This window comes from Equus caballus, chromosome 20 (assembly GCF_041296265.1).
Source record: "Equus caballus isolate H_3958 breed thoroughbred chromosome 20, TB-T2T, whole genome shotgun sequence".
Classification (NCBI taxonomy): domain Eukaryota; kingdom Metazoa; phylum Chordata; class Mammalia; order Perissodactyla; family Equidae; genus Equus; species Equus caballus.
In genome coordinates this window covers 4,678,282-4,703,267 of record NC_091703.1, presented here as the reverse complement: position 1 = coordinate 4,703,267, position 24,986 = coordinate 4,678,282, and the positions used below count along the sequence as shown (strand labels likewise).

The window sequence follows — 24,986 nt, the reverse complement described above, 5'->3', positions numbered from 1 at the left end:
TTTTCCAGGAACTAGATATATACATTAATGTTTACTCAGAAAGTCCATCTCTGGGAAGCTGTGCTTACCACGGTCAGGAGCTGCTGAGCAACTCCAATTAGGGCGAGTCTCTCCCCAGTTAGGCTCCTGTCGCTGCTGTTAATAATCAGGGGGACCGTTGCTTCTTTTATTATGCTTTAATTTAGTCATTTCTCTCTTCTACGTTAAAGGAAGTGAAAAATGAAGATCGAATTAGGTATTCATAAAGTGACTGCTTTTGTAAGGGGTCAGCGGAAGGTCGGGGTGGCGGCGAGGCCGCCGGGAGAGCCTCTGGGATTCTGGTTCTCTCTGCCTGTTCTCGTGCTGCTTAGCCTTGACGAGGAAGCATACTGCTCCATTTCATCCGCAAACACTGACATCGCCAGCTCTCCGTCACAAGCTTATGTCCCTTCACCAAAACAGCATTTTGGGGAACCTTTAGTTCTAAGAAATTTGATTATCTGAAAGTTTTGTCCCTGAAACTTTGAGAGCTGCAGCTGGATTTTATTTTCCAGTTGTATCATTGGCGCAAAAGCCATTTCTGCATCACGAATCCCGGGAAACTCGGGGATAGGACCCATTTCCCAGAAGTCTGAACCCACAGAGCATGCTGGCACCAGCACGCGGGGAGGGACTGAGGCGCGCGCCATCAGGGAGCATGAGAGAAAGAGCGGGCGCCGCGCGGGGCGAAGGACCCGGACGGGACGCGCCGGCCCAGGGCGCCTGCGAGGCGAAGCCCTGGGGGCCGCTGGAGCTGCGAGCGCCACGCGCCAAGACCTGGTGACCCCGTTGCGTAGGGAGTGGCTTTTGTTTCAGCCTCTGAAAGCTTCTTAACCTTTTCCAGCAAGCATTTCCAGCTAAATTTCACGTAGCCTAACAGCCTGAAGGAGACCTAACGCCATATTGACGCCGTTTTGTATGTCGCACAATCACTCTCTCTTTTTTTTTTGGTCTGAAGTGATGAATGCCACCAAGAGAATTCTTCCATAACTTCTCTATTTTTCAGCATATTTATGTGAGAGGTGACTGTCCATATCATACCAGACTCCTGGAGATTTATATTATCTGAATTTTTAAAAACATTAACTCTCGTCAGAGAGCCTAGCACCAGAAAAGTGCTCAAGAAATACATGTTGTGCACATTTTTGAAAGCAAAGTTCTCCTCTCCTGACCTCCCTTCTATCCTTTGTACCCATGTAAGAAGCCGCGTGTAGCAGATGCTTAAATAATGAATAAATGGGGAAGTGAATAGGTTCATGGCAAGCAAATGTTAACAGCAGCAATCATGGAAAAGTGAAAAGAATACTGGAAGAATATTATTGAGTAATTGTGTATTTTAGAACTGATCCTGAGGTAGACTAGAGTTTAAACACTTAGGCTGGAAGGTGGAAAGTGGGAGAAATTTGAGAGCTGTAGAATATATACTTAGCCAGTTTGACTGGGTGTTTTATTTCCAGCCAGCCGGGAAAAATTCATCTTTGTGCCTTAAATGTGTCTTAAATAAAGCCTAAAATATTTTGGAAAGTAATATATAATAATATCAAACCTTTCAATGACGTGAAGAAACTTTTTATTATTCTGTTTCCTCTCTGCTTTAATTAAAATAATGAACTATATGAGTGGTGCTTTTTAAAAAATAGGTCAAGCAATTTCTCATGTTTGAATTTAAATGGTCTCAGGCTTGGAAGTATTACCTGTTTGGACTGTATCGGGATTGGAGATTTTTCAACTAGTTTAGCATTTCTAAAAGTTGTCCTGAATGATGGTATGACCTGTCGTTTTGTGGTCCTGACATTCTTTCTCAAAGATGTCAGGTGTCACCTTCATGAACCGCAGATCATAGCATGAAATGAAAATTTATATTCCCTGGGTCATTAGGAATAAAACAGATGCCCCATTATATTTTAATATTAAATAAGCAATTTTTACTCTGAGGCCCAAAGCTTGGGACCAGAAAGAGGTCTGACTGCTTAACAGAAGGCCCTTCTTTTCCTCCCACCTTCTAGATGATGGCCCGGCTCCTTCTGCCCCATTTCATCACCGTATTGTGACAGCCAAACAAGCAGCAGTCAACAGTTTTTATACTGTGAGCAGAACTGAAATTTTAGGAGGGTAAGTAATGTTCACTTTTAATAATCTTTCAACAAAAGAAGAGAGACTTCAAAGACAGGGATCCTAAGGACTTCATAAATATTTGCCAGGCTCAACTTGAAAACCAGAAACACCATAAATAAACATTTTAAGGGATTTTAACCATTTCTGAAAATTGTCACTGATGCCAGAAAGGTTGATGTGGTGACAGTGACTAAACTTCACATTTATTATCTGCTGTACTTTGCGTGTTGTAACGTCTGAAAGTGAGAGAAACCCTGTGTGAGTCACCAGAAGTTTTAGAAGCTGCGTAAAGCTTAAACACTGAGAAACAAAATGTAGACATGAGCGAACACTGCGTATTTTTTGCTGGATATGTTAAATCCCTGTTGGTTTTCCATTTATATTGTTAGTGCATTGATTACGTTCCTCACTGAAGAACCTATCTGAAGCACATCCGCATGCTCACTGTCTCGCTGAGGCAGGAAGAGTGAAGACCGCCAGGGACCGAGTTCTTTGTTGGGGGATCTTCTTTCCTCTTCTCCTTCAGTCACAGTCTCCGTAAGATGTCTTGTAATTTAAAGCCTAAATTGTAAAGTTTACTTGCTATCAGCATATCTATAGATAATAGGAAGAGGAAAGCAGAAAATTTATACAAATATATACAAAACTACCTTACCAACACATGCAAAATATGCACACAACTATAGTGCGTGTTTCTGAAGTTGGTCATTGTGTAGTTGATATTTGTAAAGTCCTTTCTTCCTCTTCCTGTTCCGTATTTCTTTTGCCCTTTGCCACCTGAACTTCTTCCTCCTCAACCAGCTAACCGTAGAGAACTCCCCTTGAGACTGGGGGGATGGGTTGAAGGAGAAATGGAAATTCCAAAACATGAATAGGTGCCGTGGGAGTCTGTAGTATTACTATAAATAAATAGCAGCTTCTTTGTGTCTTCAGGGACTTCAGTGGCAAGCCAGTGACTGTTTCTCTAAAGGAAAATAGTTATTTGCAGAAGAGGCTTTGAAACAATCCTTAGGACTTGTGCTGTTTCTGGGGGTTTGTCAGTGCCTCCTTAAGAACTTCCATTATGTCCCTTCAGGACCATTGCATCTTCTCAGTTGTATTGCTGTCTGGACCAGCTGCTGGTCATCTTCTGTTCTGGGCTCCACTCAAAACTGGCAGCCATCACTCACTCAGTGAATAAGTTAGAGGAGCACAATCAAATGTGCATTGTTGCCTTTAAATGCAAAGGGATCATCCAGTGTGTACCTCCTTTTTCGTAGTCGGAGATTCAAGATGCAGCAAATTGTCTTTCACTTTTAGCAGAGATGTTGCAACACGTCAAGGAGCAGTGTATCCTGAAAACCTTGCCTGTGGTGGCAGGCCCTGAATTTTCCTGGAGTTCACCTCCCATCCTGTGGCCTCTAGGGTATATATAATTCCTACTTGTCATGTTCAGTTAGCATGAGGTTATCAGTATGGTGGACCAGCAGGAATCCTGTGAGACGGCTTAAACATTTAAGACCCTTGCAGAATAAATCACGCCGGAGAGACAGTTGAGGTCGCCTTGAAGTCAAACAGTGATGTGGCTCTGCTGCTGGGCCAGGCAGTTCTGGGGCCGTTGCTAATTAAGAGAAGAAAGCTTTTTTTAAAATCAGCAGCTGCGTATGCGGTGCCCGGGGCTGTGCTCCTGGGCTCCAGTAAAGAGACTACACCTGCACTGGTGGTTGGGGTTGAAGTCACCACTTGGCTGTGTTTGCAGTAGTGTCATTCTCCAAGACCCATCTGCTTCTGCACAGGGCGTGTGGCTGAGCTGAGTGGCATGTGGTGGTGGTCACCACTCTGCGTCTGTCACTTGTCTCACCTCTGCAGTCCTCCAGGAATGTGGGGGGGCCTTAGGTTCCCAATTTTGTTCCAGAAGCTTCCCTTTCTCTCCTGCTGTGATAGCCACCACTGCACAGACAGGGGCCTGTGTTCTCCCTATTTTGCTAAATCAGGAGTCAAAGCAAGCAAGTCAAATTTAAAACCTGTTCATGAGTGTGCGTTTCCGTATGTGATTACATATGTAAGAAGCTGTCTTACAAAGTTTATGTAAATTTATCCAACTAAACTGCCAAAATATCTCATAGGTGACTATGTAATGTGCATTTTTTATTGTGTGTGTCTGTATGCAATATCGTCATTACTTCTTACTTATTTATATGCAGTTTCCAAAAACAATTTGATGTGCTTGACCCACAACAATTGTTTGTATACTTTCGAAGTCTAGCTTATTACATTTGTATGTATTCAGAGATTCTACTTTTTCTATAATAGAAGTTCTCAAATTTTAGAGTGTGAATCACATATGACTCACCCATGGAACATGGTGGAAATGCAGATTCTGGGGCCTCACCGTGGATTCCTGCCTCACTATGTCTGGGGTAGGGCCAGAAACACGTATTCCTAATAACTTCCCAGGTGATTCTGATGCCAGTGACCCACAGACCACACCTTGACACTGTTCTGGAAGTTTATTGGCTGTAGAAGATACACTAATAGGTTTGCTCCTTCAGACTCAGAAAGAGAAATGCCCAAGGCAACTGCACGGTCCTCTTGGCAGGGCTGAGGCGGCCCTGTTGGGAGAGAACCTCACACTGCACCACCTCCTTTTCTTCGGCAGGGGGCGCTTTGGCCAGGTTCATAAATGTGAAGAGAAAGCAACAGGTCTGAAGCTGGCGGCCAAGATCATCAAGACCAGAGGCGTGAAGGATAAGGTAAAGGCCGTGTGATATGGATTTCTCCTTGCCGTCATCTTCTCAGCACTAAATGCCTCTCTTTCTTCTCAGGACGAAGTGAAAAACGAGATCAATGTCATGAACCAGCTGGATCACGTGAACCTCATTCAGCTCTACGATGCCTTTGAGTCTAACAATGACATTGTCCTGGTCATGGAGTAGTATGTGTTCCCTCCTGCCCCGCTTCTGCTCCCCTGCAAACCTGCACACTCACATCCAGAGCGTCCCACAGCACCAGTGACCACAGCTGCAGCTCGGTCCCACCTCAGAGCTGCCTAGATCTACCCTTGGTGCATCACTGATTCTGACTCGTGTGTGTCAGACGGTTGTGTCGGTTTCAGAATGGAAATTACTTAGGAATAGACATCTCCGTACAAGCTTTTATTGATAAGAAGTAGAATGGCAACCTAGACCTATCTCTGTATCTAAGCTACACTGTCAAAAATCCAGCTTAAATATTATTTTGATTAATCTGGAGGAAAGTGATTTTTGAACTACATTTCACTTTCAACCTAATTGCTAATACATAGTTGATGTTAAACCTAAGAATTAAGGGTAAGAAGTGTCCATTTAAAATCACCTTTATAAAAATTTAATGTGTTTATTTAGAAAGTGAGTAGTTCTAACTAACACTGAATCAGAGTTGTGATTCAGTTCATTCCCCCCCACCCCCACCCCACCCATTTGGGGCTTTACTTATCATTGTGCAATACAGAATTTGGGATAATAAAATATTTAGCATCAGCCACATAGAAACACTTTATCACTGAAATAAGTCTGAGGAGACCTTGCCTCCCCACCCTGCCTTCTTAGAGTCCTCTTTATGTCCATGTATGTTAGAAAATGGAAGATGTGGACTTGCTCCAGAGCTGCAGCCACTGGACGACACTTTCCATTCGTGAAATTGCTGGTGGCTAAAATAAGGGCCTTCAACATAAGAGCCATCTCACCGAGATAGGCAGAGAAATAACTGTGCACACATCTGCTCGAAGAGTTAGAGGAGCTTCAACACCAAGCTGCTACAAGAAAGCCACATGTTCATTGAGGAATCCCCCTCTCCCCCTGCAGTGTGGATGGCGGGGAGCTGTTCGACCGCGTCATTGATGATAGTTATAGTCTGACTGAGCTGGACACCATCCTGTTCATCAGGCAGATATGTGAGGGGATAAGGCACATGCATCAGATGTACATCCTCCACTTGGACCTGAAGGTAGAGTGTGTTGATATTCTATGAAATGTCCACCCTTCCCAGCTCTCCGTCGTGTGGAGGGTGGGCCGTGTCAGACACTGCACACCAGCTCAGGATATTTATCCTGCCACTAGGTACATATTCAGGAATTAATAAAGCTTGCATTCTTAGCTTCCTCTCCCCATTCCTAACTTCTGTCACCCCCGACACTTGCTTGTCTCCATCTTTAGGGACTACTATTCAGATACTTGTATCTTGCCTGTGTTGAAAGAATCCACGGGGGAGATGGTTTCTCTAAAAGTTTAGAATTAAAACCATCCCCACCACCACCCTGGTTGTGTCCCCGCTCATTGTGAGGCTAAGTAGGTGGAGGATTTTAGCTATCACAGACCTCCTTAGTAGTAGCCAAACTTTACAGCTCTTCAAGAATCCCCAGCACGCTCCGAGAATCTTTCAGGAAGCTCTGGGTTTCAGGGATTTGTTTTCTATGAGCATACTAGAGCACTGAGGAAAAACCTGTGGCAGAATGGGTTACAGGGCTGCCAGAAAGGGGATGCTAAAATGTTAAGGAACAGAGAAGGGTTGTGGGGGTGGGGCTGGGCACCAAGCTGGAAATGGTGGAAAGCCTCTGTGAACTGCGGGAGCCAAGCTGCCTTCTTTTCTGCTCTTATTTAATGACCCTTCCCTTCTGATCTCTCTCCCATTATGAAGTCCCTCGAATTGGACTGTACGTAGTCCTAGTTTCAACCAAGGGAAGATCCAGGCCCAATAACTCTGACCAGCTCTAATATTAGGGCTGAGTATCATAAAGTGCATTTTCGTGTGTGGCTCAGTCATTTTTTCATTTCCCTGTTTGCACAGCCTGACAATGAGATAAAATATATATTCTATGTAACATACCACCTATTGGAAGTCATCAGGGATTGTAGAGCTAAATAAATTTAACTTCCTTAAATAGGTTTCCATGGGCCTCTCTTCCTAATTACATGGCGTCCCTCACTGTCTTGATTTATGTGCATTGAGTCTCCCATTCACAGGGCAGGAGGAAGTGGTATATAAAATGACGATGTCAGAGGTTAAAAATTGTTGACAAAGCCCTTGGCTATGAGCTGAGTTTGATAATGTGTATTTTCGCGGAGCATTTTCATTGAGCGTAGATATTCTACAGATATCCCTAAAGGGATTTGATTGGCAACTGGAACTAGGACCTGACCTATCGTAAGTCAAACAACTCCATATGTGGCTTCATAATGTTGATTGAGAACTTGCAATGGGCGCTTTTAGTTATGGCTTGGATGTAAAGACAATAGTAAAGGCAACAGCTGGATGGGTCATTAAGGACCACTCAGCCCTTTCAGAAAGCTCCTCGGAAAGAAAAGGCCAAAAATATTGAGAGTACTTGTCACTAGATAGAGGTGACTATAGGTGACTTGAAAATGGTCTTTATATTTTTCTGTGTTTTCCAAATCTTACTCATGAATATGCTTTAATTTCATAATTAGAAAAAATTAACTTTTTGAAGTGTTCTCAAAGCTGTTTCTTTACATTCTGCAAATTTTTATGTCATAGTATTCTTTGACGGTTGGACAGCTTTATACATGATCAGTTATTAAACATGAAACTGAATGTTCTTATATAGAATTCACTTCTCTATAAATAGCTTTTACTCATGGACATCTGTTTCAGAGATATTTTGGAAAAGGGCTTCAAAAGACATTATGACCAACCAAATGGACTATTGAATATTGATAAGGAGACACTACATGATTTTGCAAAGTGTTCCTGAGTTTCTGATTTCATCTGAACCTCTTTTCCACACAGACAGCAGGGGAGGAGCACCCAGGATCCCCGCTAAAGGATGGGACCTGGGTTCCTGGGGATTCAGAGACTCAGCTAGTAATGCCCGCCAGCTCTCTGGGAAGAGTTGGGGCGAGAACTTGAGAGCTCCAGGCAGTTCTTTGAAAACTTTCTCTCTCTTTTATGGATGACGTTGGCTTTAAATCAAATCAAATCCCTTATTTTTCCCAGGCCTCAGTTTACTGTCCTAACAAATGGCGGTCCACGTGTAAGACGCTGTCGATGCAGAGTCGCAGCGCCACTGTCTACGTCTCTCCCTCTTCACCCCAAGACTGTCAGACTGGCAGGGTAGAGTCTTACCAGAGTCAAACTCCAAGGGGACACTTAGTCAAGGGTTTTAGGCATTGAGACCAAACTCAGCAAAACTGGAATTACTGAGAATGAAGAATGAACAGGGCGAAAAGCCTTCCTTTTACATATGACTTTCCCATAGGCCAAGCGCAAAGGGAAAATCTGGAGGTCAGGAACGTTCACGTTATATTGCATATTCGGTGTGGCTGTTTAAATGAATCAGGCCATTTCTCTTGGAACTCATAAATCCTTGGGAAAAATATTCCTCCAAGAAGGGGAAATTCATACTTAATAATTTTAGGGGGCAGATGTCAAGTCCGAGACGGCCTCCACCAGTCCATTTGGAAAGCACTGAAAAGCCTCCTTTTCTTTCTTCCCTCAAGGAGGCCTCTGCCTGAACTCACGAATTATGGTAAACTGCAGAAGCAGGGAGACGGACCGGCAGGGTAATGCAGGGTTGGCAGGGTACCCACAACCTCATCCACCACATAATTAAAGGAGAAAATACCCACACAGACAAGCCAGCCCCAAAGTGAAAGGCCTGATATGTTTTTCCTGAGCATCGCTGTATTTTTAGTTGTGGTTCAAGGACAATTTGAGTGAATGATGGTTGTTTTCATTGCTAATGTGTCTCTTTCTCTTGGCAGCCTGAGAATATCCTGTGTGTGAATCGGGATGCTAAACAAATAAAAATTATTGATTTTGGATTGGCCAGAAGGTATGTCTGTTCGGACATAGGTGTATGAAGGAGGTTGGGAGCATGATAGCTTCTCTTTCTTTGCAAAGATAAATTTGATATACCCCTTGGTTTCATACCTTCATCTAGAATTAACTTAACACAAATTATGTTCAGCCTTACCTTGCTGACTTTGGGATTTGAATGTTTAGAAGTTTCTAAGTACGTGCAAGAAAAAATATGTAAAATTAAAACCCAATACAGTGAAGTTATTAAATTTGAAGATGTTAATTTAGAATTTATAGCACTTTGTTGTAGTCTTTTAAATTTCTTCCACTTGTAAAGAGAAGATTTACTTTAAAAAAAATTAGAAGTGTAAACAAGATTGCCAATTGTGCTGGCACTTACAGGCTTCTTAAGGGAACAAAGAGTTTGCATGGACTTCAGCACATCAACGATGAAACAAAATGGATGTTGTAAATTATTGCATTTCATTTATTCATTAATATGGGCTGATTCAAGCCATCTCCCTGTTAAGGACTGTGTCAGTTTTCCTTTTGTCGTATTCCATAATTCAGCTGTTCTAATTATTCTGAGTGGCTTTTCCCACAACTGTTTCAGATTATCAAGGTTTTATAGTATGAATTATGATCCCTAAAACTCCTGGAACTTCTCTACAAGTTTGTGACACTAGCTCTTAAATAGGTGATTTCCTTTAAAGTCTGTTTATTTTAAATTCATTGTGTGGCTGAAGTTAGTCTGTCTTATGGACTGCATCTTTTCAGTTTCCGTGACTTTTGATTTTTGATTGACACTCTCCATCCCTCCACTTTCTCTCCTAAATTTCAGATACAAACCCAGAGAGAAGCTGAAGGTGAACTTTGGGACTCCAGAATTTCTTGCCCCTGAAGTTGTGAACTATGATTTTGTTTCCTTTCCCACTGACATGTGGAGTGTGGGGGTCATTGCCTATATGCTGTAAGCAGATCTCCGGTCTTTCTGACACACATTCTCAATCCCCGTGCATGTTTTATGAGGTCTTGCTATTTTGAATAAAAGCCGTAATTTAGGTCTTTCAAAAATAAATAACACAGTGCCATATTCAGTTACTTCCTAGGCTCTGTTGAATCCTGTGGGTGAAAGGAGTAAATTCTTTCCCTGCGCATCATCAGAAAAGAAAATGTATGTCTTCTTCACTCGTCACTTTAACTCCTAGTACAGCACCAATGCCTTAAAAATAGTTAGAAACAAACAGAGAGCTAGTGTCCTCATCTCCAAAGTGACTAATGCTAGCCTTACTCCAGAGGTGCTCCTCCTGGTGTTTGCCATCTAAGCGTGTGACAGCACTTGGCTAGCGGTAAAATGCTTTAAAAAAGAAGCTGTACTATTCTTTGAGATTCGTATTTGAGTGTAGCTGCTGCCTTCATTGTTGCAATTGTTTAATTAAGTGTTGGGGTGGTAGAGGTAAGCATTTTCTGGATTGCAATAATATAACATTATGCTTAATTATTGGTTATTTGTCTTCTTTCAGTTTTAAGTGACAGAACTAAAAAAGTAACCTATCTCTAAAGGGTTTGAGGCTGTGTAAAAAATACTCACTCTAGATTCTGTGTCTTACAGACTTAGTGGTTTGTCCCCCTTCCTGGGTGATAATGATGCTGAGACCCTGAACAACATCCTGGCCTGCAGATGGGATTTAGAGGATGAAGAATTTCAGGACATCTCAGAGGAGGGCAGGGAGTTCATCTCCAAGCTTCTGATTAAGGAGAAGAGGTAACCCCAGTTCATTCTACGCTCTGGAAGAAGTAGGCCTGATGGGGAAACAGGATGCCATCAGGGTTATTAGAATTCATGGCAGATAACCACCAAATTCCCTGAATGACATCTGGGATGCTCCTGCAAAGATGTAAATAGAATGAGTCTGAAGCTCTTGACCCAGTTTACTGAGATCACAGACTGCTTTGGTCATGAGGCTTGAAAGGGGCTGCGAAAACTTCCCTCCTGTCTCTTGCAGCTAGGTTCTAGCAGTTAGGGGCTCCTCCTGGGTCCCAGTGGACTCACTCTCAAAATGAAAGGTTTGGGATAAGTTATTTCCATGATCCCTTTAACATCGACAAAGCGCATATGCGGCTCTATGTAGCTGAACACTTTATTACTTCATTTGAGAACCTACTATGGGCCAGATGGAGCCAAGAGCTTTATAGACATTCTCTCTTCTGTCCCCAGTCCAAATCTATGAGGTGGAATGACCATTACTACTTTATGGGTGAGCCTCTGAGTAGTTTGCCATGACCATATGGCTAATAAGTTGCAGAACTGATAACCAAACATAAGTCAACCTTACCCCAAGGCCACACACTTAACCGTTAGATATTATATGGCCTTCTATTTTCTGTCATGCTAAGACCACATTAATTCAAAAATCAGTGGACAAAGAAGAGTAGTATTAAAATGTAGGGCTTTGCATTTTAGAATTATAGGGTGGGGGGGGTCATTGTGATTGACCTGTCAAACTCACTATTTTAGATGGTTTTATACCTAATACATATAATGGTAGATAGTATTTAAGATTTTCAGAGCCAACAATATTTGCTTTATTGTTTTATTATCTTTCTGGCTTGTAAGTTATTAATAAACCTGACCACAAACCAATAGATAGGAGGGGCACAAGTTGGGGGAGGTAGGGAAACAGTGTGGGGAAGGGGCCCGGCACAGTGCCTGACGCTCCAGCACTGAGTCATTATCTACAGCCTGCCAGGAGTGTGTCTGGAGTGTCGAGAACAAATATATAGAGCCCAGTCCCTGCCTCTTGATCTAAAAGAAGAGAGAGGTATTTTTAAAAAGAAGTGGTACAGTGTGGTTAATGCAAAGATAGACCGTATTGACAAGGGCCAGAGTTGAGTCCTCAAGGGTGAGGAGGATGTGGCCAGGCTGCGGCATGGCTCTGAGAGGAGGGCAATGAACAGGCACTGGTTTTACCTTTAAGGGACAGGCACAACAGCTGATGTTACTATTATTATTGCTTGCACATTACCATATGCCAGGCAGTGATCACACGGACAATGTCAGCTCTATCGAATCTGTGGTGGATGAGAAGTGCGCATTTCCTGAGACCCTGCTTTACAGATACACTTTTTAAATGTGCTGTCTGACTTAATCTCCTTGATAATCCCATGGTGTATGGATATTAGCACCATTATTTTACGGATGAGGAAACTGAGGCCGAGAGCAATGAAGCAGTCAAACAGCTAACTCAGAGCAGAGTCCAAACCGTGCCTGGTGGGCTCCAGCGCCCACGCACTGCCCACGCCTTAGTCTGAGGGCTTCGTTAATACTTCAGGAGCATCAGCCACATATTTGCACAGAGGGACAGCTGGCTAAGTATTCAAGTCAGTACTTGGATGAGACTAAGGCCAATGCCAAATACGACTATCATAGAATAAACTTCTGGAGTACAAAAATAAACTTGAAATTGTATTAGGAATTTAATTATTAGTATGATGTTACTGTTAACTTTTTAACAGTCAGATTTTAAAAGTTGATATCAGAGTATAAGAATAATAATTTTTCGGCACTTTCAGCTATTGAAATGGCTCTGGAGGTCCAATACTGAGAATTTATGATATTAAATGGAATAACACTTCCGACTGAGGTTGGTGAAGGTCGGGAGTTTTTTAAATCATTTTATGTCCTACTAATGGTGATGTCACCAAGTTATTAAATTTTCCTTCATTGACTAAAAACTTATCTCCTCTTGTTATGCTCATATATTTATATCCGATGAAGCAATTTTATTGAAGCACTCCTACAAACTGAAGCTTCCTGACCACGTCAAACGACTTTATTGATATCGTTTCGGAAGCAGACGGTAGACTGTTCACTCACAATTTTTTATTTTGAAAGGTTATTTGGTTTAATGTGATAAACTTTAACACACAAAACAAGCTTACAAAGCTTAAAATTAGAATACACTACAATCCTCAGAATTTTTTCTCATATTTTTAAAAATTGTATAAACATTTATTGGAGCAAAAGAATAGGGTTTTTTGTAAAAGTATCCAGTATCCTTTCTCTCAATACTTACATTAACTCTCCATCTACTTCTCTGTTTCTTTAACTCTTCAAAACTTTTTAATTCAAAAGTTAATGCCTATTGTTGAAAAGGTTTAATACTTCAATTGCTTTTGCAATCATCAAGAATCATTGTGGCATTTTACTCTTATTATAATAATAAATACGTGTTTATTCTTCAGCTGACTGGTAAAAGTTCAATTTATGAAATTACATCAAGAACGGGACCTTATATCTGAAAGTAGATGTTCAGTAATTAACAAGAATGTTGGATCATTTGTCCCGCTTGTCTTACCAACGTTGTTATCCTGGTCGGCCTGATAGTAACCTGTGACCGTCAACAATTCCAGAGAAGATAGAATTGCTCGTGAATTTGACTTTCAGCTATCCGCAAAGGCGGTGGCCGGAGTCGTGGTGGAAGGGCCGATTCAGGCCTCGTTTGGTGTGTCCTCACTAATAACCTCCTGAACTTCCCTTTAGTTGGAGAATAAGTGCGAGTGAAGCTCTCAAGCACCCCTGGTTGTCCGACCACAAGCTCCACTCCAGACTCAGCACACAGGTAACAAGGCTGGTTGTTTCTCCTCTTCTTTTCTGGTCGATCTCCAGTGTTTGGTGATCAGATGCTCGAGGCATCTTAGCCTTAAGTGAGTTTCTTTCTAATTCCTTTTCTCACGGGCTTCAATTCTTGTGCTAGTGTTAAACTACTTAAAATACTTTTCTTGAGCCATTGGTGTTTTTAAAAGTAAATGCTAATTATGTTGTTTAGTAGAGTATTATTTTCAGCGTAACTATTTATTATGTTTATTATTAAATCATTGTATCCATTATAAAATGAATTACATCACTGTACTATGACATATACTTACGCACACATATGTAGCCTGAGATATAGAAACATATAAAGTTTTGGAAAAATATGCTAATGTACATCAAGATAAACAGGCCTCCTTAAAACGGAACTCAGAATTTTAATTTCTGTGCTTATTTGGTGTAGTCTGCTCTAGGCACCAATAAACTATAATACTCAACTTGGTCCAGAGAGTAGTGTAAATATATGTGAAGGAGACGCTTCCCAAAGACTAAATAAAGATGAGTGAAGGGCTTGTTGAGAATAATTGAGCCCACATTCTGCACTAACTTTTTCCCGTAAAATCCCTATCTACTCTCATGGCCTTGATTACTGTTTGTGTTTCTACTCCCTTCTCTGTCCCTTTGGCATAAGTTTCCCTCCTAAGCTTCAGATCCATGTATCCACCTGTGTATGGACATTTCCACTGGGATCTTCTCAGTCTTACACGGCACTCATCCCCAAACACCTCACCTCATCCTCAGCTAGCCCCTCAGATGAACGGCCTAAACGAGCCCCCAGGGCATCTTCTTTGTGTCCCCCCTCTCCCTCGATCCTCTCATCTCATGTTTAATTTATCTCCAAGTTCAGTACAATATTTTCCCCAACTGCTTCTGGAATCCGTCTAGTCGTCTCCATCCCCGTGGTTCTTCTGGCTTGGGGCACTCCTTACCAGAATCACCACAATAGCCTCCGTTAGACTATCTCCATCCAAATCACTGTGGCTTATAGAAATAACGCAGAAGCAGATGTGTAACATTGAAGTAACTTTGCTAAGCATTTAGGATGTTCAGTTGGGTAAGATACATATAGAGGCAATATGCAATCCATGCCTTCACGCCCCACTGGGGACAGGTCTGCCGTGAGATGAGTTCAGACAGCTGCTGTATTGCCCTGACGAAGTCTGCGTGTGCTGCACTGTCATTTCCTCCCCGTGCATTCCTCATTCTCCCACTCCCCGGGGTTGTGGAATGGGGCTTTTTCACTGACCAACAAAGCTGGAATGACTATGCTTCAGGTACTAATCTTTTCCACATCCAGTTTTTATTGAAATTAACTTTACTTCTAAATTCAGCATCAGTACTAAGTTTTATTTGTGTCTGAATATACCTTTCCTTGATAATTGGTACTGATGTCAAGTAAAAATAGACTTATTACCTAGTCGGTACCTCACCCAGACTGCATAAACTGCTTATTAGAGTTACCAACCTATTTTGGGCCAATTTTCCACCAATGTATTTTTATCCAAGCTTATTGGTGTCCAAATACACTTTGACATGGTAGGACAATATAGAAACCACAGCAGATAATTAATGACATTATACAGTTTCAAAAGTGTTTAAAAATATTTTTAAAATCATGTAACAACAGCAACAAAAATCACCTTTTTGTTATTCTATCCAACTGCTGGTACCTAAGATGAATAGATATTTCAAAAATAGTGAGGATTTTCTTTTTTAAAAAACAAATTTCACTGTATAAACTTAGTTATCATGAAAGTTATAATTATATGACTCTGTGCCAGGCACTGTTCTAACTGCTTTACAAAAATTAATTCATTTAACCCTCGTACCAACCCTCTGAAACGGGCACTGTTATTATCCTCGTTACATAGATGAGGAAACTGAGGAGAGGGGTTAAGTGCTTGCCAGGATCCCCTCAGGAGCGAGTGATGGAGCCAGCATCCCAGTGTGGGCTCCGGAGTTCGGGCAGAGCTTCACGCTTTGCTCTCCTGCTGGATAATGGGCTCCTGGGCAAAGGAGGCCTGATGACGTCTCCAGAACCATTCACGTACTGTACATTTTTGGTGTTACTGAAAGAAAATATTCAAGCTTAATATATTCTATTTTTCAATTAAATACTGAGACTAAATTTTTCCAGAAAATTCATTTTTGGAATAATCTTGGTTCTGGTATGTTTTATAAAGTCAGAATTTAACTTTATGTTGAAAATTTAACTCTTATCCTAAACTATTTACTCTTAAATCTAAATTCCATATTTTTAAAAGTCATTTATAAACTTTTATTTGTCTCTTTTAATTGTTTCATGCTTAAAAGCACCTCCTGCTTTAGCATGCCTATGATCAGTTACTAAATTTGAGAAGGATTTTTCTTCTTAGAAATTAAGGTTTTGAAGTGCTCTGCCTTCTACAATATGTTCAAGATGACGTGCTGTGGTTCTCAACCTTTCTCTGTCCCCAGCCATCCATACGTAACCCATCTTCCATCAGAAACAGCTCTCAACTAGGGTGGAGCAAAGCATTTCCAAAGCACAAATCGAATAGAACTCAGCAAGCACATACTGCAGACTTAATAAATGCTTTGGGGCCGAAGGAAGGAAAACTGAACAAATATGGCAGTTTCCTTCCTCCCAGAGCTGCGAAGCCCCTTCCCTTTCCTTTCCGTCCCCAGGCTACTACCCCAGCCCACACCCTCCTTCCAGTTTATTGAACTAACAAAATAACCTGTGGGCTGATTTCCAACCTCCAGCCACTCTCTATCTAATTCACGAATCATTGTTCTATTACTTACAACTCTGATCGTATTACTCTCTAATCAAAAAATCTTCAAGTGTCCCCACAGTGCACACCAAGCAAACCCACCAGCAGTGCAGGCCTGCTCCAGGAGATCCCCATCTCGGCTGTCCAGTGCTGTCTCCACTCCTTCTTCCGGATCAGCCCAGATCCTAGTGATTGTCTCAAGCCTAAATGTCACCTCCTTTAAGACAGCTCTTCTCAATCCCCAAACTAGAGGTGCTTTCTCTGTCTTCCTGAGCCTCTCTTATGGCACTTAAATAATTCTTGTCTACTAGACTTGGAAACTTTTGGAAGAAGCAGTTTCTGTGTCTGACTCATCTTTATAGTCACTGCAGCCTAGTTTCAGTCTTGACTCTTGTGCTTTGTCTAAGTGAATGTTTTTGAAGGAAGTTTTGACAAAACACATATGTGTAAAAATTGTGTCACTAGGTGCTAAGCTCTTTGTCCCTGACTGTTAGAGGAAGGGTGGCGATGACAGGAGCATTAGGCGCGGGGGACCCGTGTTTGAGCTGGACTTCGAAGGTGGCTCAGTGTATCTCTCAGAGGGTCGTCAGCCATTAGGCTTCAGGAAAATGCTTGAAGAACGCTTTCTACTCAGTAGCAAGTTATTGACTCAAGTGTTTTCGTAAGTCAAGAACTGTTGAAAAAAGTTCTAATCCTTCCTGAAATGTCTTCTGGTTTTCCTAGAAGAAGAAGAATTGCTGCTCTGACACTCAGGACCGTGTGACCAAATAGCCTACAGAAGGTGCCCGTTTGAAAGGTGGGTCTCAGGGTTTTTCCTGAAGAGATGCTTGTGCAAACCTCGAGAGAGAGGAGCGAGAAAGGAATGGAATGTTGATTGCATACGGGATGCAGGGCAGTGTTTTGGTTGAGAGGAGGCCCCAAAATCAGACTGCTGAGTTTGCACCCTGGCTCTGCCATTTCCTAGCAAAGAAACCTCAGTTTCCTGATTTGGGGGGTGGGGACAGTCTTACTTCCTAAGCTTTTGAGTGGCTCCAATGAGATAAGTCACGCAAAGCCCTGAGAGCAGGGTCTGGCACATAGTAGGTACTCAGTAATTCTCTCAGTAGGTGCCAGTACCTGATCAGAAACTGTTTCTCGTAGTCCTTACAACAACGACGCGATATCAGAGGAAGTAGTATCTTTTTTGTATAGATGGGAAAACCGAGTCTCAGAGACTCAGAGACAAAATAAGTCCCCCAAAGCCATACTGCTAGCAAATGGTAGAGCCTCATCCACTCCAGGGCCTCTGAATCGATAGCCCACGTTTGCTTTTCTCCCCTGAGCTGCCTCCTGGTCTTGCTCCACTCTTGGATCCCAAAGAACCACCACTGGATACAAAGTCTCTATCCTGCTTAGAATTTTGTCACAGTTCTTAGGAGAGACTTTGACATGTGAGCCTCTTCTATTATATCAATAAGCTGGCCCAATTTATGCCCTAAAGGGGAAGCCTAAGAAAGTGCACTATTACAGAAGACTTAGAAATCCCAACATTTATGTCCTTGTTGGGGAGCCATGCACCCTCCAGCAAGTCGGCTCCCTAATTTGGGGCAGTAAATCCATGGCTGTTTCTGCAGCTTAACTTTAACTATGTAGGACTCATGACTCGTGAGTCTCCATTCTGCTGCCTGGTCTTAATCTTTTATTCTGATTTGTGTTTATTCTGGTCCTGAGGTTTTTGTTTGTCAATTTATATTCTTGTAAGCTGCCTTGAATCTTTTGAGAAATAAGATAGGGTAGAAATAAATCAGTAAATCTTAATAAAAGTCACAAACCAGCGTTAGGAAAGCCTTGGCCTTTGGTGTAAGGGTCATTTACTTAAGAGTCTATCACTCATCTAGAAGTCTATGAAAAGTCAACAGGAAGGCTTGTGCTTTCTATTTGCAAAGACCATTCCCATTTGTCAAAAATAGCAAGGACATTAAAGTTTTGGGAAGAGCAGAAGGTAGTTTTGTGTTGTGTGACAATGTGGAGAGAGAAAGCCCTCTCTGTGCTCCTGGGCCTGGGGTGCGAGCTCGCTGAGTGCGGCCCGGCCTTGGCAGGGAGTTGTGAGCACCGGAGTCTACAGGCAGCAGGCCTGTTTTTCCTTGTCTCTCCACTCCCTCCTCCTAAAGCAGTTTGGTCCCAGGGTACCACAAACCCCAGGGGTTTGCCACAAACCACCTTCCCACCATGGGCACTGCAGTCACTTTTGAGGCCTGGTGGGAATGAATTCACTGGGTGACTGGAGGCTGCCTTGCAAGGCAGGCCTGCTGCCAGGGTCTGGTGGGGGAAGTATGAGGAGGAAATGGTGGTAGGAGGTGGAGGAGTCTTTCCACACCAAGTTGGCGCTTTGAACCTAACGTGATGGAAAAGAAGGAGTGTCAGCCCAGGCAGTGGCAGCTACGCAGAGGACAAAGACAACAGCACCCAAGCTGGTCATGTTGGCCCCGTTAGACGCCATCTTGTTGGGGTTGCTGCAAGCCTCTCTCTGAACTTGGTCAGGTCTGCCTCCTGATGGTCCCTTAGGCTGGCTGCCTGCCTTTCTGGGACCCCTCCAGACATTCGCCTCGGTCCCGCCACAGGGGAGAAGAGTCATTTCAGGTCCACTTGAGGTGGATGCTTCCTAGTTTACTGTCCTAATTTTTTTTTTTTGTCAGATTAAAATGTAAGCTTAAGACATTAATTCTGAGAGCAGCCTCATTTGAGAAGAATGTGCAAAAAAAAGGAAAAGATCATTCTTCACAATATTTCCTGCCAGGATAAGATGGGGATTTTGGCAAGATCTATCATGAGTAAAACCAATTTTGAGATAATATTGATTTTTAAAATCTGGTGGTTGAAGATTATTCCTGTGGAAAAAGAGCGACTTCCAGGCCCTGTGGATGAGGCATAATCCACAATGTAAATTGAGGCATATAAATCTCCTGCAATTTGTTAGAGGTTTTTTGATGGGTTGAGGAAACACTCTAAAAGTCAACCTGGTGGCATTTCATTTCTTGTTTCTGTTGCATCTTTTGCCAACCTGTGAGACATGATGGAGCACACCTCCTCACATCTGTAGGAATGGTGTAGGACAGCAAGCAGCGTGCGGGCCTGGGGTCAGACATGGTCATAAAGCAAATAGAAACCTCCGCACACGCCATCCACACTCTCCCCTTGATGCTGGGATTGAGCTGACAGAACGGACGGGGTGGCAGCAACTTTGGGAGTTGGCTGTGCTTCAGAGGAAACAAAGCGGCCTTGTCCTTCGATATTGCAAATAGTACTAAAATATCTTGCAAAAACTGAAAAAAACCCAACTCTGGTAAGCACCGGGATCCTTCAAGGGGTTTCTTTTTTTCTCTCACATACACACATGTTATAAAAACTCATGTGTGGTTTTCCTAAGGGGCGCAACCAACTAATGACAATTGCAAAAGCGCTGCTGAATTAACAAGAGTCATATTTTGTTTGCTTTGCAGGAAAACTGCTGTGGTTGCTGCTGCTTCGAGAAGATTTTTGGAAAAATCAGCAGTTCTGTTGCCTTGACCCCTGTGACGACTGGTGGCCGTAGCCAGAGGAGCAGCCACGCTTGAACTCTGAGCCCCTTGGCCGTGCGCAGAGGGCACCCAGTGCTGCAGCCCTGCCCGCCTGCCCTCATGTCCCCACCCCTATGGTAGTGCCCACTTGGGAAGCCGTTTCCCTGCCATCTTAGGTTGTATTTTCTATTTTTATTTTTGATTTTAGTCACTAGGGCAAGGGATGCATTATTTCTGCTGTTTCTCATATTACTAGAGCAATCATCCTGGAGATTTATTTGGGATTTTAAAACCTGGAGGATGTATTTAGAGGGAGAAAACTGTTTCCAGTCATTAAATTGTGACTTTCAAGTGATTATATCCCCAGAAAACATTCTAAGTGTGGTGCATCCTTCAACACGTCATTTCTCAGACTTTATTATTTTGATTTGGTCTGAAATCAGGTGAATCCAACTGATAAATAATTTGCTTTCTGGAACATAAGCTTTCTTTGAATTCTGAGGCAAGAGGCATCAGCCATTATATCTTCCGTTTATTCTAAACTTTCCTCCAAGCGCATCAGTTTCTTCCACGTAGCTGCTTCTACTTTCAAATGAGTGGCATGCATTTTCACAATGTGGTCCCTCCTCCCTTCTGGTTGAACCTGCATCTGCATGGAACACACTGGTTTTGAGAGGCGGTGCAAGAGGTATCTGTTCATGGTGAGTCTTCAAAATGGCCACCTTTGGAATAATGTTGACAGTCCTGAGAGCTTTCCTCACTGCAGTTGTCAAGAAGAGATGGGTCTGTGTATCCTGAGGAAGGACAATGCTTTGTTTCCAGTGTTCAAGTGATCTGGGAAATAGCACTCAAGTTTCTGGGTAAACTCAAACTTTTGTGAAGACGAGTGATCTCAGCTCCGCAGAGTCTCATGTGGCTCCTGGCTGTGAAGAAAGGGCATTCAGAAGCCGAAGACAAGGGGAGCACCTCTGCTCACTTTTTCTACACGAGAAAGATTTCCAGTTGGAAGTTCCTTCTTGTTCCTGAGGTCGTGTGCCATCTCCTCACAGCTGTTTAATAAGCAAAGGGAGCCCTACTGTATACAGCACAGAAGGGTACAGGGACTCCAAAGAGCGAAACAGCCGCGCCATTTCTTTAAGAAGAGACAAGGCAAAGCCACGCTTAACTCCTGGTACACATCCAAGCTCATCATTCAGCTTCTTAAGCTCTCCTTCATTTTCCATTTCCAAATAACCATTGTGTTGAGATCAGCTTATGATAATGTCTATTTTGGGCTCTGGTTGTCATAATGGTGATGATATGGGGTAAGAATAACGTGGTGGCTGTATGAGTGAAGGCAGATTTGATTTGCACTGGCTTTTCTCCATTATTTCTCACATCCACTTAGTGACTCCTTGCAGCATGGCCACACATAACTATATGTGCAACATCCTTATTCTCTGGGTAAGGTAAAGGAGGAGTAGCAACAGAAGAAAATGTGTAATGTAGTGAAGGCCACATGCCAGCTTAGTGGTCATGCCAGCTGTAAGACTGACTCCTTTCTAGCATTTGCGCTTACACTGTCATGCATTTCTTTTTTCCTTTGGCCTATGCATTTACCCAAGGTTGGTTTCTCCTGTTCCTGTTATGTGACTATGCTTAAAATGTTTAATTTAGTTTTCTTAAAAAAAAAAAAAAAAAAGCCCTGTGACTGCAGTGTCATATTACTGTGCTATCTTTAGCTGATGGTATTCATCGAGTCTAGAAAAATACAAGCCAGTGCATGCATTAATACTACTCAGACCACAGAGAGCTGGCATTCACTCAGATGCTAAATAGGACACAAGGGTTTGATTTGAAACCCCTCGTGGAAGGGCGTGTTCTGTCCTGTGGTGTAGATTCTCTATCAGATTGAGCAGGAGGTCTTTCACATGTGCAGTGTGCATCTAGCTTTGACTCACGTTGGCAAATAAACTTTCCCCAGGCCCGGCCACACATAGAAGGGACAGCGTAGGCCAAATGAAGGAATGATTTCTTTGCCAAATTAATCCACTGATGACCCTGCAGTTAGTGGGTGTGGTTTGTTTTTTCTTTTAGAGGTTTAGAAAGGAGACTCTACTTTAAAAATGGATCTCCTTTGAATTTGTAGTTAAATTTCCACATTTGGATTGGGGAAGCATCCCCAGGCCAGTGGGGTGCCTTTTATATGAGAGTTGGGGATAGTTTGCCTTGCAGAGTTGATTATTGCAGTCTAGAGTTATGGTGAAATGGGAGAATTTGTCTCCTACTCATCCTGTCTCCTCTCTCCTCGCCAATGTGTGGCTGCTCCAGCAGAAGCCCATAACTTGGTCGATTGCTGCTCTGATGGGAAAAGAGGGCTTTGCAAAGCGAGGGAATCAAACCAGATGTGAGCATGGACCCAGAGAAGCTGAGTCTGGCTAGACTAGGGCTATTGTGATCAATTTTTCCAAGAAGTCATTAGGATTTGAGAGCCTGTATTTCTCCTCCACCCTCTTAATGGAAGTTATGGCTTCACTCACTCACATTAGGCAGTTGCCATTTTTTTAGTAAGTGGAGGAAATTAAGCACTGATGGGGTCCTTTTACTGCCTGGAGAGGAATAAACCTCATGAACTATTAAGGGAAAAGCACGCCCACATTTGTAATTTGTAAGATACCAACACTTAGCCAGAATTTGTTGCTATTTAAAAGTCAAGGAAGATAGGACCCACACCCCAGTTTGTGGCATGAAAACCTCTGGAATGGATTCTCACCTGAGTAACTTGGGGAAAAGATTTCCAGGTTGAAATTGGGTAACTCTCATGTCTGTTGAGTCCTGTAGGTTTGTTTTTAGTTGCTTTTTGTCTGACTTGATATTATTTTACCTTCTTTCCTCAAAATGTAAATAGGCATGCTGTCATTGTCATGTCATACTTTGATGTGAATGTGTCTTGAAAGATGTGAGAACTTATATTTTCTCCATTTTTATAGATATTAGTATAGCAAAATTTTTTCTTGTTTTAGAATTAAAATGTGGGTTAATATTAGGGAAATGAGAGTCTTCCTCTTTATTTCATTCCTTTTTGCCCCTTCTGCTCCCACCACCCCTGCTCCAGCCATTAGACAGGGGTGCCAGCCAGTCTCATACATGTCCTTGTTCAGTTTGGACTGCAGACCAGTTGAGGGAGTCTCATTTGGAAAATTTATTTGTGTAAGTGTAACGAGAGGGAGAGGAGGGCCCCTCAGCGATGTGGTCAGTGGCCTCAGTTCCGCTCTCCGTCCCTAGCAATTCCGTCATGGGCATAGGGCACAGCACTGCTGGGGCTCACTTCTCAAGGGCCATGGTGCTCCCTACCTTGCTTTTGTCCTGTATTTTTTATTTTTTCACTTCTTTCTGTTTTTCTTAAGTTAGAATCAAAGTTCATCTTTTTATCCATCACAATGTTTGCCGAAAACCTCTTGGAGGTGAAAATTATATTTCCAAAAGGCAAATTGCTTTCTGTCCTAAAGGAAACTTGACGCTGGACTTATTGGATGTTGAATTCCTGGATTAGGATGACTTCCTTGCATAGCACGAAATTTCCTACAGTTTCTCATGTTAGAAGTGCTGTATTTTTCTCCTAGCTCCACTTAGTCAGGTGCGTTTTCCATAAGGGGTCTTTATATGGGCAGTGTCACCTTCCATGAAGGCTTATAACTCAACTACTATTTATTCAAAAAACCAGAAAACAGCTGAGACCTGAGCATGCATATTTTGACTTCCATGTATTTTGTAGTTGTCCCAGCTGGTAGATGTCAGTGCGTCCTTTGGATAAAGTTTATCAGTGTAGATAAGAAATAAAGATATCTTCATAATGTGATTGCATATTCAGGTATTTTTTAAATTTCTGATCATAGTTTCATTCAGTTGTATTTCTTTGCCTTATAAAGATGTATAACTGTCATATGTGTATTATATTGAAGAATAAACATGGACTTTAATCCTTTGGCTAATGAGTTAAATTACTCAACAAAGAGGACTTGGCAAATGCAATACAAACTCTTTCCTTTATGACGAGGTCTGACATGTTAAATCCTGTGATATTAAGAAACTAAGATAGCTTAAAAGAGCAATATCACACTTATAGGGCTCCAGAACCATTCGCAGGAATACTGGTCAGCCCCATGAGGGAAAAACAGCTCCCCCATCTGAAAGCTTGGTGGTCACAATGTACCATCTCAAGGCTTGGTGTTTTTCGCCCTATAAGTACAAAAATATTGACTGAGATATAAGTAGAGTGTCTAGTTCCAGAACAGAGTTTAAGGAGTTATTAAGGCAATTTGCAGCAGTCCAGCCTCTGTAATGTACCTCAGTGAACATTCCTCAGACCCTGTGGTAAAGTTAACTTGTATATTGGGACCCACAAAATGGAGGCCACCTCAGTGGCCTGGCCTGTGTCACAAATCTAAAACTAAGTCAGCCTGCACTTACGGGAAACACTCGTCAAGGAATCCTAGCATAGACCCATCATAATCCCCCAACTCAGCTTTAGCGGGCTCAGCTTACCCTAGAAAACAGGACCTTATAGGGCCTTCCAAGGAAATCCCTGACCCCCTGGCCACTCATGCCCTGTTTCCGTATTGCCTCTTCCAGCCTTTATAGAATGTGCTCTTGCCCCAAATCCCTCAGGAGCAGTGCTCCCCTGCTTGTGAGGCACTGGACTCCCCCAACCTATGTATTGTTTTCCCTTGAATAAAGGACATCAAACTTGTCACTAAACTGCTTTATTTTTGTCCTTTGAAATCTGAAATGTGTCTGCTTCAGAAAATCTATTACTGAAGAATTTCAGTATACGATGGCCACCCTGTCGTCGGCTGCCACATTGCTTTCTGGGGTCGGTGTCTTGGCTGGAAATGCTGTTGTGACTGTTCAGCTCCAAGGCCTGTGTGTGTCTGAGGGTGACATCTGGGTCCATGACAACGTTCCTATTTTAGTCCAGCAGCGATCAGCTCTCCCAGTGTCAATGAAATCCCTTACCCCAACTTGGCTTGAGACTGTCCCATTGAATTTCCATTCTTTTCTTTTTTTTTTTTTAAGAGTGATCAGTTTTTTGTTTTTTTAAAGATAGGCACTTGAGCTAACATCTGTTGCCAATCTTTCTTTTTTTTCTTCTTC

At 42.5% G+C, this 24,986-nt stretch overlaps 1 protein-coding gene across 3 annotated transcripts in view; it reads left to right on the top strand.

Moving 5' to 3' along the window:
• The window catches only part of MYLK4 (myosin light chain kinase family member 4), a 73,724-nt gene extending 52,190 nt beyond the window's left edge, over window positions 1-21,534 (top strand). For 2 of the 3 annotated variants that reach the window (XM_014734696.3, XM_070244047.1), the window contains 10 exons: window positions 2,025-2,130; window positions 4,772-4,865; window positions 4,938-5,047; window positions 5,955-6,096; window positions 8,871-8,941; window positions 9,749-9,877; window positions 10,520-10,672; window positions 13,451-13,529; window positions 17,044-17,113; window positions 19,797-21,534. In XM_014734696.3, coding sequence (XP_014590182.2) covers window positions 2,025-2,130; window positions 4,772-4,865; window positions 4,938-5,047; window positions 5,955-6,096; window positions 8,871-8,941; window positions 9,749-9,877; window positions 10,520-10,672; window positions 13,451-13,529; window positions 17,044-17,088 — 929 coding nt within the window. In that variant the 3' untranslated portion in view covers window positions 17,089-17,113; window positions 19,797-21,534. Of the gene's footprint in view, window positions 1-2,024; window positions 2,131-4,771; window positions 4,866-4,937; window positions 5,048-5,954; window positions 6,097-8,870; window positions 8,942-9,748; window positions 9,878-10,519; window positions 10,673-13,450; window positions 13,530-17,040; window positions 17,114-19,796 lie in introns of all 3 variants that reach the window. The other variant, XM_001488066.4, reaches the window with a different exon arrangement.
• The last annotated feature ends 3,452 nt before the right edge of the window (window positions 21,535-24,986 follow it).